At 44.3% G+C, this 16,725-nt stretch overlaps 1 protein-coding gene across 1 annotated transcript; it reads left to right on the forward strand.

Moving 5' to 3' along the window:
* The first annotated feature begins 1,871 nt into the window (after positions 1-1,871).
* Positions 1,872-16,371, forward strand: LOC112069042 (testis derived transcript (3 LIM domains)). The gene is made up of 8 exons (XM_070438383.1): positions 1,872-2,053; positions 8,939-9,024; positions 10,175-10,691; positions 11,289-11,732; positions 11,763-12,137; positions 13,210-13,425; positions 13,689-13,847; positions 15,586-16,371. The coding sequence occupies exons 1-8, from the start codon at positions 2,027-2,029 to the stop codon at positions 15,775-15,777; spliced, it is 2,016 nt and encodes a 671-aa protein (XP_070294484.1). The 5' UTR covers positions 1,872-2,026; the 3' UTR covers positions 15,778-16,371.
* The last annotated feature ends 354 nt before the right edge of the window (positions 16,372-16,725 follow it).

The raw sequence follows: 16,725 nt of genomic DNA on the forward strand, positions 1-16,725 counted from the left end.
CCAATGCATTTGTGTCAGCCTGTATTCAGGAAGTTGTGCTACAGTACTGCCTGGTTAGTGTCAGATTCAGCAACACTATAATCAGCAGAGTTAAATTAAAACAGAAAGTGCAACGTAGTGAAATGGAACTGTTTTATGATAGTTAGGCTGCAGCCTGTGTCACAGCCGGCCTTGACCGGGAGACCCATGAGGCGGCGCACTATCGTCCGGGTTAGGGGAGAATTTGGCTGGCCAGGATTTCATTGTCCCATCGCGCTCTAGCGACTTCTTGTGGTAGGCCGGGCGCATGCAAGCTGACTTGGTTGCCAGGTGTACGGTGTTTCCCCCGACACATTGGTGCGGCTGGCTTCTGGGTTAAGCGTGCAGTGTGTAAAGGAGCCGCGACCTTCGCCTCTCCCGAGTCAAGACTGTAACAACCAATTGGAAATCACGAAAAAGTGGTAAAGTACCAAAAAATAAAATAGAAGATACAGTGGCTGCTTGTTTTCAAWATATCACTTGTCAAATTATTTTTCCTCTTGTCAGAATGAATTGAAAGGTTCTATTTGGTGTCTACTGTAGGAACGCTGTAAGAGGTAGGAACATTCATTGTTTGCTGGGAAGGCAGTTGAATTATTAAGACATCATTTGACAAACTATTCAATTACATTTAGGCTACGTGTTTGGTTGATATAGGCCCTCTCATTTGAGACTGAAACAGTATGCACTCCCAGATCTCTCTGCCCTCCCTCCTCTGTGCATGTTCTAAAAAGGGTAACTGTAGTCTGTTTTATGCAATCGAGCTGATAACAAGAATGACAGATTAAAGATACTGTACATGTTGGTTTTTCCATACTAGAAGTAAATCATTAACTTCCAGACAGGCACACCCACAATACATTTGTCTAAAAGACAGCAATACATTTGTCAAGTAGCACTGCGCACAAAATCCTGTTAGAATGCATTTGAACCATGACCTTATTTTGTCTAACAATATCTTGTTTTGTAGTTATTTTTTCTCTCTCACATGCAAGATTATTCTGCATACCAACTGGCAAAGACAGGGCATACAAAATCATGCCTGCATTGAAAKAAATGTCATTTGAATTTATCATGAGTTTGATAAATTACACAAATCATCCCCTAATGATGATTTTATGATTATTTATACAGTTRCCTAGATACCCACCTGTTTTGCAGTTTGTCTGTAACACGGTTACACAAGGCCACAAGCTGTGAAACACCCAAGGCCTTCTTTTAAAAGGACAGCAAAACAGATGCACATGACGTAGGATGTCTCTAAACCACATCATTACTACACACTTCCTGCATCTGCATGATAAGTATGTGCAGGTTTAAGATTGGGAGGGATAGCTATACAGTAAATGCAGCTGCTATCCATGACTGTGTCAAGACTCAACCAATCAACCAGAGGGTCGATGTATAATCTGCGTGACAGACATACTATTAATCTCTGTCATAAATGTGAAATGTGTTGCACACGACCAAGTTGCTGCTCCTCTGTCTGGTATGTGGTCAACTATCCCCCCAAAACTATCAACATATACTGTAAGAGGACACATTTAATTGTAAATAGTATATACATTGACTGTAAACACTAACAACAATAGGCTCATGACTGCCTAATATATTTGCTCCACCAGAACCAATACAGCCACACCCAACAAAACAGCTTTGAAAGGATTAACCATTAGACTACTGTAGTTTACGTGTTCATTCATTTTGTTTTATTGTTGAGGAGSCCCCCCTTGCTAAACGATGATTGGCTGCTCTGTACTTTATTGGTTCCACACTCAATTCTAATTGGTCCAGAGTTTAAGAACTTGTAGACAGCGGAAGCTTTTCATAGTAACAAAGCAATGAACGGGACCGTTCCGGAAGAAGTGGTGGCAGAGTAAAACCGATAAACTCTCGGTTGTGTTTCTAAAGATAAGTGTCAACGTGAAGTGAGTCCAAGTTTTTGTGAGTTTATTTTGAACGTTTACGGCKGGTCTAAGCCAGCATAGCCTACAGCGGGGAACTGAAAATGGAGGTAGAAAAGGAAATCAAGAAGGTAAGTCCTCATGCCTGTGTATAGTTCCAGATAAGACATGGCAACGCCCTTAGAGGTGTATCCTACAAGCTAGCAAAGTCAGCAAGGAAGATGGCTCGTTCTGTCATTAAAGCCAGTAACTTTTGCTACATAGACTACCGTTGACTGTAAAATACTAGATGTGTTAGAAATATGTAGCCAATTGCTAGAACCTTCGAACTTCTTGCTTCTGTGCAAGGTCAGTTTATCAAATATAACAAACCCGTAGTTGGCCTAATTTATGTATTGACATTGTTCGCATCATAACCATTGGTGACTTTCTCTCAATATCATGTTTCCATAATYTGATTCTGAAGGTGCGGACGGACGTCCCGTCTCCCACGCGCGACCCCTCATCAATGATACCGGTCTGATGCAGCAGACAGCATCCTTTAGATACAACAAAGCACATAACTACTACATCGATTGAGTCACTCAATTGTATTTATAGCATTATAACAAAGGACAATTCTCTGTTAATTCAACTGTCAAGAGATTAAGAGCGATTAAGGCATGAGAGTGGAGTGGGGGCTCCATGATTCCAGCCYTTATCTGTCAGCTATCATCAAGGTCCACGCGCTTGTACAAAGGGAAAGCGTCGCAGTAATGCCCTTTAAGATTCAGTAGATTACCAGCGTGAAGCCGCTATAATTACTAGATCACTAATCATAAATGTGAGACCCCGATAATTGTGTCAAACTGCTAATGACCTTTGATCAAAGAAAACGACTTGTTTTGATTTATGTCTGCTCGATTATCTTCAAAGAGTCTATCATTAATATAACTCTTAATGCATTCTGAAGGCATCAAGTTCTCAAGATGTATTTGGGCCCTTGCTCATAAGATCATCTGACATTTGAAATTCACAGATTTTCTGGACTGTGGCTACTTTCCCTTGTCAACCTGAGACACCTCATGGCMATGTGTCATTGGTCATGTTCCCTTGATCAGACTTTGCATGCATCGACCAATGGCTGCATGCTACATCATCRACTGACAGATTGCTATCACATATGTGGTTAGCTTTATTTACATGTACAGTGGGGCAAAAAAGTATTTAGTCAGCCACCAATTGTGCAAGTTCTCCCACTTAAAAAGATGAGAGAGGCCTGTAATTTTCATCATAGGTACACTTCAACTATGACAGACAAAATGAGGGAAAAAAATCCGGAAAATCACACTAGGATTTTTAATGAATTTATTTGCAAATGGTGGAAAATAAGTATTTGGTCACCTACAAACAAGCAAGATTTCTGGCTCACAGACCTGTAACTTCTTCTTTAAGAGGCTCCTCTGTCCTCCACTCGTTACCTGTATTAATGGCACCTGTTTGAACTTGTTATCAGTATAAAAGACACCTGTCCACAACCTCAAACAGTCACACTCCAAACTCCACTATGGCCAAGACCAAAGATCTGTCAAAGGACACCAGAAACAAAATTGTAGACCTGCACCAGGCTGGGAAGACTGAATCTGCAATAGGTAAGCAGCTTGGTTTGAAGAAATCAACTGTGGGAGCAATTATTAGGAAATGGAAGACATACAAGACCACTGATAATCTCCCTCGATCTGGGGCTCCACGCAAGATCTCACCCCGTGGGGTCAAAATGATCACAAGAACGGTGAGCAAAAATCCCAGAACCACACCTGCAGAGTGAATGACTGACCTGCAGAGAGCTGGGACCAAAGTAACAAAGCCTACCATCAATAACACACTACGCCGCCAGGGACTCAAATCATGCAGTGCCAGACGTGTCCCCCTGCTTAAGCCAGTACATGTCCAGGCCCGTCTGAAGTTTGCTAGAGAGCATTTGGATGATCCAGAAGAAGTTTGGGAGAGTGTCGGATGAAACCAAAATATAACTTTTTGGTAAAAACTCAACTCGTCGTGTTTGGAGGACAAAGAATGCTGAGTTGCATCCAAAGAACACCATACCTACTGTGAAGCATGGGGGTGGAAACATCATGCTTTGGGGCTGTTTTTCTGCAAAGGGACCAGGACGACTGATCCGTGTAAAGGAMAGAATGAATGGGGCCATGTATCGTGAGATTTTGAGTGAAAACCTCCTTCCATCAGCAAGGGCATTGAAGATTAAACGTGGCTGGGTCTTTCAGCATGACAATGATCCCAAACACACCGCCCGGGCAACGGAGTGGCTTCGTAAGAAGCATTTCAAGGTCCTGGAGTGGCCTAGCCAGTCTCCAGATCTCAACCCCATAGAAAATCTTTGGAGGGAGTTGAAAGTCCGTGTTGCCCAGCAACAGCCCCAAAACATCACTGCTCTAGAGGAGATCTGCATGGAGGAATGGGCCAAAATACCAGCAACAGTGTGTGAAAACCTTGTGAAGACTTACAGAAAACGTTTGACCTCTGTCATTGCCAACAAAGGGTATATAACAAAGTATTGATAAACTTTTGTTATTGACCAAATACTTATTTTCCACCATAATTTGCAAATAAATTCATTAAAATTCCTACAATGTGATTTTCTGGATTTTTGTTTTAGATTCCGTCTCTCACAGTTGAAGTGTACCTATGATGAAAATTACAGGCCTCTCATCTTTTTAAGTGGGAGAACTTGCACAATTGGTGGCTGACTAAATACTTTTTTGCCCCACTGTATATGGCTCTAGTCCACTCTTATCCATCTTCATTAATCAGTTTCCTAAAGTGATCATTATCTCCCTAATGGGCTTCTGGGAAGAGAGGCTTCTAGGGTGTTGCCTAGAAGTTTAACTTAAGGAAACATTCACAATTTATACTGAAAAAAAAATATAAACACATGTAAAGTGTTGGTCCCGTGTTTCATGAGCTGAAATTTTCTATATGCACAAAAGCTTATTTCTCTCAAATGTTGTGAAATAATTTCTTTACATCCCTGTTTATTGAGCATTTCTCCCTTGCTGAGATAATCCATCCACCTGACAGGTGTGGCATATCAAGAAGCTGATTAAACAGCATGATCATTACATAGGTGCACCTTGTGCTGGGGGGGACAATAAAAGGCCACACTGAAATGTGCAGTTTTGTCACACAACACAATTCTACAGATGTTTTGAGGGAGTGTGCGATTGGCATGCTTACTGCAGGGATGTCCATCAGAACTGTTGCCAGAGAATTTACTGTTAATTTCTCTACCGTAATCCGCCTCCAACGTTGTTTTAGAGAATTTTGCAGTACGTCCAACCGGCCTCACAACCACAGACCACGTGTAGCCACACCAGCCCAGGACCTCCACATCTGGCTTCGTCACCTGCGGGATCATCTGAGACCAGCCACAAAGACAGCTGATGAAACTGTGGGTTTGCACAACCTGAAGAATTTCTGCACTAACTGTCAGAAACTGACTCCGGGAAGCTCATCTGTGTGCTTGTTGTCCTCACCAGGGTCTTGACCTGACTGCAGTTTGGTGTCGTCACTGACTTCAGTGGGAAAATGTTCACCTTCGATGTCCACTGCCATGATGAAGTGTGCTCTTTACAGATGAATCCCGGTTTCAACTGTACCGGGCAGATGGCAGCGTGTATGGTGTTGTGTGGGTGAGCATTTTGCTGATGTGAACAGTGCCCCGCGGTGAGGTTATGGTATGGGCAGGCATAAGCTATGGACAACAAACACAATTGCATTTTATCAATGGGAATTTCAATGCACAGAGATACCGTGATGAGATCSTGAGGCCCATTGTCGTGCCRTTCATCCGCCCCATCACCTCATGTTTCAGCATGATAATGCACAGCCCATGTTGCAAGGATCTGGACACAATTCCTGGAAGCTGAAAATGTCCCAGTTTTTCCATAGCCTTCATACACACCAGACATGTCACCCATTGAGCATGTTTGAGATGCTCTGAATCGACGTACGACATCGTGTTCCAGTTCCTGTCAATATCCAGCAAAGAAGAGTGGGACAACATTCCACAGGCAATAATCAACAACCTGATCAACTCTATGTGAAGGAGATGTGTTGCGCTGCATGAGGAAAATGGTGGTAACACCAGATACTGACTGGTTTCCTGATCCACACCCCTACAGATGCATATCTGACCAAYAGATGCATATCTGTATTCCCAGTCATGTGAAATCCATAGATTAGGGCCTCCATTTATTTCAGTTGACTGATTTCCTTATATGAACTGTAACTCAGTAAAATCTTTGAAATACATTTTAACTCAGTTTTTCACAATTCCTGACATTTTAATCCTAGTAAAAATTCCCTGTCTTAGGTCAGTTAGGATCACCACTTTATTTTAAAAATGTGAAATGTCAGAATAATAGTTTAGAGATTTATTTCAGCTTTTATTTCTTTCATCACATTCCCAGTGGGTCAGAAGTTTACATACACTCAATTAGTATTTGTTAGCATTAACTTTAAATTGTTTAACTTAGGTAGATTTCCACTAGCTTCCCACAATAAGTTGGGTGAATCTTGGCCCATTCCTCCTGACAGAGCGGGTATAACTGAGTCAGGTTTGTAGGCCTCCTTGCTCGCACATGCTTTTTCAGTTCTGCCCACAAATGTTCTATAGGATTGAGGTCAGGACTTTGTGATGGCCACTTCAATACCTTGACTTTGTTGTCCTTAAGCCATTTTCCACAACTTTGGAAGTATGCTTGGGRTCATTGTCCATTTGGAAGACCCATTTGCGACCAAGCTTTAACTTTCTGACTGATGTCTTCAGATGTTGCTTCAATATATCCACATAATTTTCCTCCCACATGATGACATATATTTTGTGAAGTGCACCAGTCCCTCCTGCAGCAAAGCACCCCCACAACATGATGCTGCCACCCCGTGCTTCACGGTTGGGATGGTATTCTTCGGCTTGCAAGCCTCCCCCTTTTTCCTCCAAACATAACGATGGTCATTATGGCCAAACAGTTCTATTTTTGTTTCATCAGACCAGAGGACATTTCTCCAAAAAGTACGATCTTTGTCCCCATGTGCAGTTGCAAAYCGTAGTCTGRCTTTTTTATGGCGGATTTGGAGCAGTGGCTTCTTCCTTGCCGAGTGGCCTTTCAGGTTATGTCGATATAGGACTCGTTTTAATGTGGATATAGATACTTTTGTACCCGTTTCCTCCTGATTTGCACTTTTTGTACCAAAGTACGTTCATCTCTAGGAGACAGAACGCGTCGCCTTCCTGAGCAGTATAACGGCTGCGTGGTCCCATGGTGTTTATACTTGCGTTCTATTGTTTGAGTTCTTTTGATTTTCTCATGATGTCAAGCAAAGAGGCACTGAGTTTGAAGGTAGGCCTTGAAATACATCCACAGGTACACCTCCAAATGATGTCAATTAGCTTATCAAGCTTATAAAGCCATGACATTTTTGGGAATTTTCCAAGCTGTTTAAAGGCACAGTCAACTTAGTGTATGTAAACTTCTGACCCACTGGAATTGTGATAATAGTGAAATAATCTGTCTAAACAATTGTTGGGAAAATTGTTGGGAAAAAACTATGGTTTGTTAACAAGAAATGTGTGGAGTGGTTGAAAAAGGAGTTTTAATGACGCCAACCTGAGTGTATTTAAACTTCCGACTTCAACTGTATGTCTGACTCGCCAATAGCTTGGCTTCCCTTTATAATCATTTACTTTTGTTAAAGATGCACTATGCAGATATCTCTCCGCCATTTCCTGGTCGATAAAATTCTAATAGTTCGCCTAATTTCAGTTTGTGACAACAAGCAACTATAGTGTAGTATCATTGTACCATCTAAACCCCTGTGAAATCTATTTTCCATAACCAAAAATATTGTATTTTCAGCTGTTTGAAGCTGGTGCACCAAACCGAAAGTAAAAGACGCAAAAAAGTCAACTTAAAAATGGGAAGTATAGAAATAGCGCACAGAACAGATCTACCGCTTCTTAGACTTGCTTTCTACTAGAATGACAGACCTATACTATAACACACATTTCTATGTGAATTTTGTCAGGTCGCCCAAAAAGTGACATTGCAGCTTTAAGTGGAGAAAAGGGGGTGATGGTTAATGTAAATATTTTCTACAGGTCACGCTCTAGTCTGGCTTGGCATTCCTCTGTAGAGGCCGGCTGCTCATTCCCAAAGGCCGAGGGGGGCTCACTGCTCCACTTTCAGGGCTCCCTAAGCCAAAAACGGCCTTCACCAAACAGGAGAGTGTATTTTTGCGTCCCAAATGGCACTCTAATTCCTATGTAGTGCACTACTTTTGACCAGGGCCCATAGGGCACTGTATAGGGAAAAGGGWGGCATTTGGGATGCAACCCTRGAGAGGGGCTCAACCCTGGAGAGGGGCTCTCTTTCAGCATTGTCGATTGCTTGACCGTACAAGGGCTCAGACAGCAGTGACGTGCAAGACGGACAACACTGGTGTTTGAAGTAGAGAAGTTAGTCTGAGTGATACGAATGTGAAGGGGGAAGGGGATTCTACAGTATGCRCTGTGACTATAAACTCTGGAATTAGGCCTATAGCCTAGTGAGTCTTGTTTAGTTGGCAAGTAGCCTAACATCCAACATGGGCACTGGAGGTAAACGAATCAGAACAGAAGAGAATGCATGCAGAATGGTTGAGAAAAGTAGGCTGTTGCTTGATGCATCAAATCTGGAATATATCTGAGGGGGGATTAATGGGACATCAGTTTCTGTTTTTTTTTTATTTATTTTTTTAGGCCTGTTTTATACGCAAATGTGAAGGTGACGCTGTACACCAACAGAACGTTGCAGATTCTGTTAACGAGGGTATTTGAAAAGGCCATCCCAAAAACAATTAAGCTAAAATAGTGACTGCACCATATGAACTACAGTAAATATCAAGCCCTGGCTGGTATGAAGGAGTTTCTCAAGACCGCATACRTCTTAATTAATGTGCTGTGTTCTGTCTGTTGGCAGATGACCCTGGGCCACGAGATCGGCGCCGGGGCGGCGTGTCTGAAATGCAAGGACAAGTGTGAGGGGTTTGAGCTACACTTCTGGAGGTTTGTACTATTGTCTCTGTGCGGTGTAGTTATTATCATTTTTCATATTGAATTCAAGATAATCCAGACCCGATGGGGACAACAACAACAATGCTTATTTTCTCTTAGCTTCACAACAACAGGGAAAGCCACGGGCCCTGAAAGCATGTTGCAACCGATCATTGTTGTCTACTATTACAGTTTTTGTGCTCTTAAATTTGACTGAACTGACATGTCCTACATTTCTTTGACTTCCTGTCTGATTTCTGGACTTACAATGCAGTCTTTATCTGGACCAATGACTCATGAAAATAGTTGTCCCCCACTGTCCTCTCAAGTCAAGGCAGCCTTCCTGCTTCCCCTGACAATTATCCACACTCAGCTAGCTTTCCTGAAGACATCACAACAGGTGCCCCAGTGCCTACTGCAGTGGCCAGTTGCTATGGCAACACCTAACCGCCACAATTCCTTCCATCTTGGTCATGGTCAGGCATGCAGGGCAAGCCCAGTCTGTGGAAATAAGAACGGAACAGGAAAGATATTCTGTGTTTGATGTAATTTGATCCTAAGGTGACGACATCACTCATCCCAYCTTAGCAGAAGTGTGGTGACCTCACTTGTCCAGTATCCTGCCTCCCACAACTCCACTTACTCACAAGCTTTTGACTGTTTCCCAAAAGTCATGAATATTTCTTATTCCTCTTCTCTTCCATGACCACTGATCTGAAAGCAATAGGGTATCTATCTAAACTCCAGGACCTTTGACTTGCTTTACGCTATAGGGMAGGTGTACTCAACTCTTACCCTATGAAGTCCGGCGCCTGCTGGTTTTCTGTTCTACCTGATAATTAATTGCATGCACCTGGTGTCCCAGGTCTAAATCAGTCCCTGCTTAGAAGGAAACAATATATATTTTTAAAAGCAGGGGAGGTTCAGCGATGAGTTTCAGGGCTGTATGGCCTACCKACTGGCCACACGCTGGTTGAACATTGTTTCCACGTCATATCAATATAATGTTATAGAACCAACGTGGAATAGATATTGAATTCAAGTCTGCCTAGTTGGTAGAGGTTTTCCTGGTTAGGTGATCATAAAGGAAACCTAGACATTTTTGAGTACTTAGACCCAACCATACGTCTAACCTATTCCCCATTGACTYTCCCCATCACAGAAAGATCTGCCGGAACTGTAAGTGTGGTCTTACGGACCACGATGTGCAGATGAACTCTGATGATAACAGGAAGGTGGGCAAGCTGTTCGAGGATACCAAGTACACTGGCCTCATTGCCAAGCTCAAAACTGACGGTGTACCCACGTACAAGGGCAACCAGGTCACCTTCTCCATCTCTGCCAGCCCCATATCAGGAACCGCTATTCCATACAGTCCCCAATCTGCCCACAATGTGCCAGCCAATGCTGGCTATGGGGATGGAGCTGGCTATGTGGCTGGAACTGGGCCCAGGGCTGGAGCTGGTAATGGGTCTGGGGCCGGAGCTGGGGCCGGAGCTGGGGCTAGCTATGGTGCTGGGACCGGAGGTGGAGCTGGGGCTGGACCCGCTACCATGCCCAAACCTGGGGCAATCAGAGCCACTGCTGTGTCAGCCAATGTCGTACCAGTCAGGAAGGATGCCGTGCCCATGAAGTCTGTTACCTACGAGTGGGCTCCTCCAGGGGTGAAACAGTACATGGTAAGGGTATAACTACAGTTTATCTTCAGTAACATAACAGTAAAACTACTGTATCATAGAATTAGAATAACTATGATAATCCCAGGGTTGAGAACAYCGGTCTGGAAGAACTTTGCCGGTATTGTTTCCTTGGTTTCTGTAAGGAATGTCATCATGGCCTAGCCTAGTAAAAAACAAATGTTAGTAGGTTCAGTCTGATTTAACCAGGCTAATCACTAGAAAGACTGTCCACTAGAGGTCACACTTTGTATCTTTTCATATCCTTCAAGTATGTGTTAAGTAGTGGTAGTTAGGGAGAGGTTGTAAGATGTCCTATAACAACTGGCTGCCTCTCCCAATCGCTCCCTTAACAAGATCAGCACAGCAACACGGCTTAATTTGAGTCACAAGCCCAGGGAAGACTGAGTTAGATCTTCACTGCCTCTCTGTATCTATCTTTTTGTTTTCACTTTCTCTGTTTGTTCCAATGACTCCCTCCCTCTTTCCATTTCCTCGTTTTTGTCCATTGTTTTCTCCATGTCTTTCCCTCCCTCTCTCTCTTCTCCTCCCTTAACAAAGTCCTAATTCTCTCTCCTCTGCTCTCCAATTGACCGTCAGGCGGTACGCTACATCGAGCTCCTGCCCCCAGAGAGGCGTCCCATAGCGGGCACGGAGGGTGCAGCCTACCGCCGGCAACAGATGGCAGTGCAGCTACCGGAGCACGACCAGGAYCCGGCCAAGTGCCACGAGCTGACCCCTGCAGAGGTCAAACAGATGCAGCAGTACGTCCGCAAGTACAAGGACGAGGCCCTGGGAGTGGGAGACATCAAACTGCCTGAGGAGATGATGGGTCAGGCTCCGGGTCAGGAGGGAGGACCAGGACAGGGAGCGCCAGGCATGGGAGGACGAGGGATGGGAGCCCCTGGGCTTCCAGTTGGGGCTGGGGGAGCCTTTGGGCCTTTTGGGCCTGGAGTTGGGGCTGGGGGAGCCTTTGGGCCTGGAGTTGGGGCTGGGGAGCCTTTGGGCCTGGAGTTGGGGCTGGGGGAGCCTTTGGGCCTGGAGGTTGGGGCTGGGGAGTTGCCTTTGCTGGAGTTGGGGCTGGGGGAGCCTTTGGGCTGGAGTTGGGGCTGGGGGAGCCTTTGGGCCTGGAGTTGGGGCTGGGGAGCCTTTGGGCCTGGAGTTGGGGCTGGGGGAGCCTTTGGGCCTGGAGTTGGGGCTGGGGAGCCTTTGGGCCTGGGAGTTGGGGCTGGGGGAGCCTTTGGGCCTGGAGGTCCTGGTCATCGAACAAGTCCTGGGTCTGGGAGTACACTCGGGCTAGCGGAACAGGTTCAACCTGGGATGGGGGCTGGAGGTTACCCTGGGGCAGGAGAAGGTGGACCAGGAGACATGGGCACTGCTGCCACCGCTGGGGCCATGGGTACTCCGGGAGCCCCTGGAGATCACCTGGCTGGACCCTGTGGACACTATGTAAGTATACCCTCTGATCGAAGCGTGAGATATTGTGACCAACTGACAGTGGGTTGTTATCCTAAGATTTGGTCCCCTTCCTTCCTACTGTATGTCCTTTCTCTCTTCCTTCATCATGGATATTAAAGAGAGCCTTTTGATTAGTCACTGTTGGTGCATTCTGGTTCCCTGATTATTTTTTTGTCTCGTTCCTATGCCCTCTCTCATCATGGATTTAAGAGCCCTGGAAGCATATGACTCCCCCCCCTCACTGTCAGACTCACTTCAGACACGTGGCTTTGTGAAGCTACGATTAGATTAGAGACTAGAGAATGACTGAACAAGGGAGTGATTCTCTCCGAGAGGTCGTAGATGAACTCTGATGATAACAGAAGTGAAGTGTGTGTTGTCAAACTATACTTCAACTAACTTTCATATGAAGTATATGTCCCAGTCACTGATGCTAGAACCAAGCTTTTCATATTGTGTATATTTATTGGCATGGATATAGTCGCTACCTCTCTCATGCGTGCACACTCTTTCTCTCTCTGTCGCTCTCTCTCGTTCAATGTCCATATATTCAAGGAAAATATGCTGGAGTTGAAATGTAGAACAGTCTCACATTTTAGTTGAAATGTATATTCTCAGCAGAGAATACTGTTGARTAGTGTAGAATGAGGACAGACATTCAACTGGCCACAAGACGGAGCCAGAAGTGAAAATATGAGTGAATAGTTTTGCATATTGATTTGTTTAGTATGGTTTTGAAGCGTGACTGAAAAATGTTTCCATCTAAACAGAGTTTTGGCTCATGCAAACCCCTACAGACTGCCCGTCTGTCTTTCTACCCGTCTCTCCCCATATGCAGTTAGTTATTCCAACTGAATTAATATTTGGATTTATGGGAGCTGTCAGGCAGTGTSTTAAATCATAATCATCATTATGCAGTTTAAGTTTATAATGGCATAAAATACCAGGATGAGGCTGTGCTACAGGGCCATTGTTTTAGTGAGGGCATTGCTAACGAAGGTYTTTTCTCTTGTATTCCTCCTTCCTGTCACCTTCTCCTTCTATCCCCATTCCCCTTCTTCAGTCGTGCCACCAGTGCCAGCTGCCCATGCGTCAGGGTGAGCCTGCGGTGTACGCAGAGCGTGCTGGCTATGACAATCTGTGGCACCCAGCCTGCTTTGTGTGCTGCACCTGYTCAGAGCTCCTGGTGGACATGATCTACTTCTGGAAGAAGGGACAGTTGTACTGCGGACGCCACTATGGAGACAGYGAGAAGCCACGCTGCGGGGGCTGTGACGAGGTGAGGGGTTGGGGAGGCAGGGATGAGAGGGGTCAGAGGTGAGCAAAGAAGGGACAGCTGTACCACAGACGCCACTAAGGAGACAGCGAGAAGCCCAGCGGTGGAGGCTGTGATGAGTATATGTTTGAGATCCATTAAACACATTGTGGAGCAAGAATGTCAGAGCTGGAGTATATTTTTAAATATGAGAGGAAAACTAAAAGAATCCTTTCCCAATTCTACCTCCCCATGTTAACCTGGTGTGTCTGTCTGTGTGTCTGCAGCTGATCTTCAGTAATGAGTACACGCAGGCCGAGGACCAGAACTGGCATCTGAAGCACTTCTGCTGCTTTGACTGTGACTGTGTGCTGGCTGGAGAGACGTACGTTATGGAGAACAACAAGCCTGTCTGCAAGCCCTGCTACATGAAGAGCCACGCCGCGGTAAGAACAGAGAGGGGGAGTGTGTGTGCAGTACGTGGGTGATACCCTGTACAATGTGTATTGTATACATGAGATACAGTTTAAGTCTGAAGTTTACACGCACCTTAACCAAATACATTAAAACAGTTTTTCACAATTACTGACATTTAATCATAGTAAAAATTCCCTGTTTTAGGCCAGTTAGGCTCACCACTTTATTCTAAGAATATGAAATGTCAGAATAATAGTAGAGAATTATTTATTTAAGCTTTTATTTCTTTCATCACATTCCCAGTGGGTCAGAAGTTTACATGCACTCAGTTAGTATTTGGTAGCATTGCCTTTAAGTTTAACTTGGGTCAAACGTTTCAGGTAGCCTTCCACAAGCTAACCGTAATAAGTTGGGTGAATTTTGGCCCATTCCTCCTGACAGAGCTGGTGTAACTGAGTCAGGTTTGTAGGCCTCCTTGCTCGCACACGCTTTTTCAGTTCTGCCCACAATTTGAGGTCAGGGCTTTGTGATGGCCACTCCAATACTTTGACTTTGTTGTCCTTAAGCCATTTTACCACAACTTTGGAAGTATACTTGGGGTCATTGTCCATTTGGAAGACCCATTTGCGAACAAGCTTTAGCTTCCTGACTGATGTCTTGAGATGTTGCTTCAATATATCCACATGATTTTCCTCCCTCATGATACCATCTATTTTGTGACGTGCACCAGTCCCTTCTGCAGCAAAGCACCCCCACAACATGAAGCTGCCACCCCGTGCTTCACGGTTGGGGTGGTGTTCTTTGGCTTGCAAGCATCCCCCTTTTTCCTCCAAACATAACGATGTTCATTATGGCCAAACGGTTCTATTTTTGTTTCATCAGACCAGAGGACATTTCTCCAAAAAGTACGATCTTTGTCCCTATGTGCAGTTGCAAACCATAGTCTGGCTTTTTTTATGGCGGTTTTGGAGCAGTGGCTTCTTCCTTGCTGAGCGGCCTTTCAGGTTATGTCGATATAGGACCTGTTTTACCGTGGATATAGATACTTTTGTATCTGTATCCTCCAGCATCTTCACAAGGTCCTTTGCTGCTGTTCTGGGATTGATTTGCACTTTTCGCACCAAAGTACGTTCATCTCTAGGAGACAGAACGCGTCTCCTTCCTGAGCGGTATGAAGGCTGCGTGGTCCCATGGTGTTTATACTTGCGTACTATTGTTTGTACAGATGAACGTGGTACCTTCAGGCATTTGGAAATTGCTCCCAAGGATGAACCAGACTCGTGGAGGTCTACAAAAAAAAAAACTGAAGTTTTGGTTGATTTCTTTTGATTTTTCCCATGATGTCAAGCAAAGAGGCACTGAGTTTGAAGGTAGGTCTTGAAATACATCCACAGGTACACCTCCAATTGACTCAAATTATGTCAATTAGCCTATCAGAAGCTTCTAAAGCCATGACATCATTTTCTGGAGTTTTCCAAGCTGTTTAAAGGCACAGTCAACTTAGTATGTAAACTTCTGACCCACTGGAATTGTGATACAGTGAAATAATCTGTCTGTAAACAATTGTTGGAAAAATGACTTGTGTCATGCACAAAGTAGATGTCCTAACCAACTTGCCAAAACTATAGTTTGTTAACCAGAAATTTGTGGAGTGGTTGAAAAACGAGTTTTAATGACTCCAACCTAAGTGTATGTAAACTTCCGACTTCAACTGTAACTGTGCTAGATACGTGTGTGTTTTTAAACAAACATCCCCTCTCTCTACAGGTGTGTACGGCCTGTCAGAACCCAGTGGAGCCCGAGGCCCAGCGCGTGTCCTACGGGGAGTTCCACTGGCACGCTGAGCCTCAGTGCTTCCAGTGCTCCTGCTGTGCTAAGTGTCTAATTGGAGAGCGCTTCATGGCCGTACAGGGAATGCTCTTCTGCTCTGTCGAGTGCAAGAAGAAGACCATGACCTAGAGAAGACCGTAGTGTACCGTACAGCAGCTCAACCTTCTCCGGCCTCCYGACCACAATTGTAATTTGAACTAAGCCTTGTCTAGAATACAAACAATAGTCTTAAAATGAAATTATTAATTTGCCTTGACCACAAGAGCTTAGCTAATGATTTTCAGTTTCTAAGTTCCTGATGGGATGGGGAAAATAATGCCTTAAATCTATTGATTAGTCTTCTCTTAACAAGATTCTCCTCTACATCTTCTCTTTACATGCACTGTTTTGTTCCACCTCTTTGTTTACTGAGATTCATTTGGTTGGCGTTTTGTTTCAGAACACTTTTCTTCTTCTGAGTTTAAAGCAGCTATGAATGATTCTCAACTCTGTCTACTCAAGTATTTTTTTGGTATTGTATCAGGATCCCCATTAGCTGTTGCGAAAGCAGCAGCAGCTACTCTTCCTAGGGTCCACAGAAAACATGAACCTTGACATAGTACAGAACATTAGTAGGCAAGAACAGTGTCCTTCCTTGGGTTGTTCTCAAATCCTGCTGCTTTCTCTCTAGAATGTACTACTGAACTCTAAGCAGTATTATGATTAACAAYTTCAGTGTAATAGTATTACAATACGTGATACTTTGTGCAGTATTTCTGTTCTGCAGGAAGCAGCCTTTCAGTGTTGTAACAGACTGCACACTATGCAATGTGATCAACTGATTCTCTCCAACACAGTCCTGGAGAACCCCTGTGAACGCAGGTTTTCACAAGTGACTTTATTATGGACAACATCACTGAAATGTGATGTCATATCTTCAGAACATCTTAAAACGATGATGARGGACTTTGGAGGACCAATGAAATGATCAGAAATCGTCAAGTAGTTATCTGTACTGTGGCGTCAACTTATCTACTGCCTTCTCTCCTTCCTGCAGTCTTTTATATTATAATCGGTTTCCCTCGCAGTCTTCACAAT

This window comes from Salvelinus sp. IW2-2015, unplaced genomic scaffold (assembly GCF_002910315.2).
Source record: "Salvelinus sp. IW2-2015 unplaced genomic scaffold, ASM291031v2 Un_scaffold864, whole genome shotgun sequence".
NCBI lineage: Eukaryota > Metazoa > Chordata > Actinopteri > Salmoniformes > Salmonidae > Salvelinus > Salvelinus sp. IW2-2015.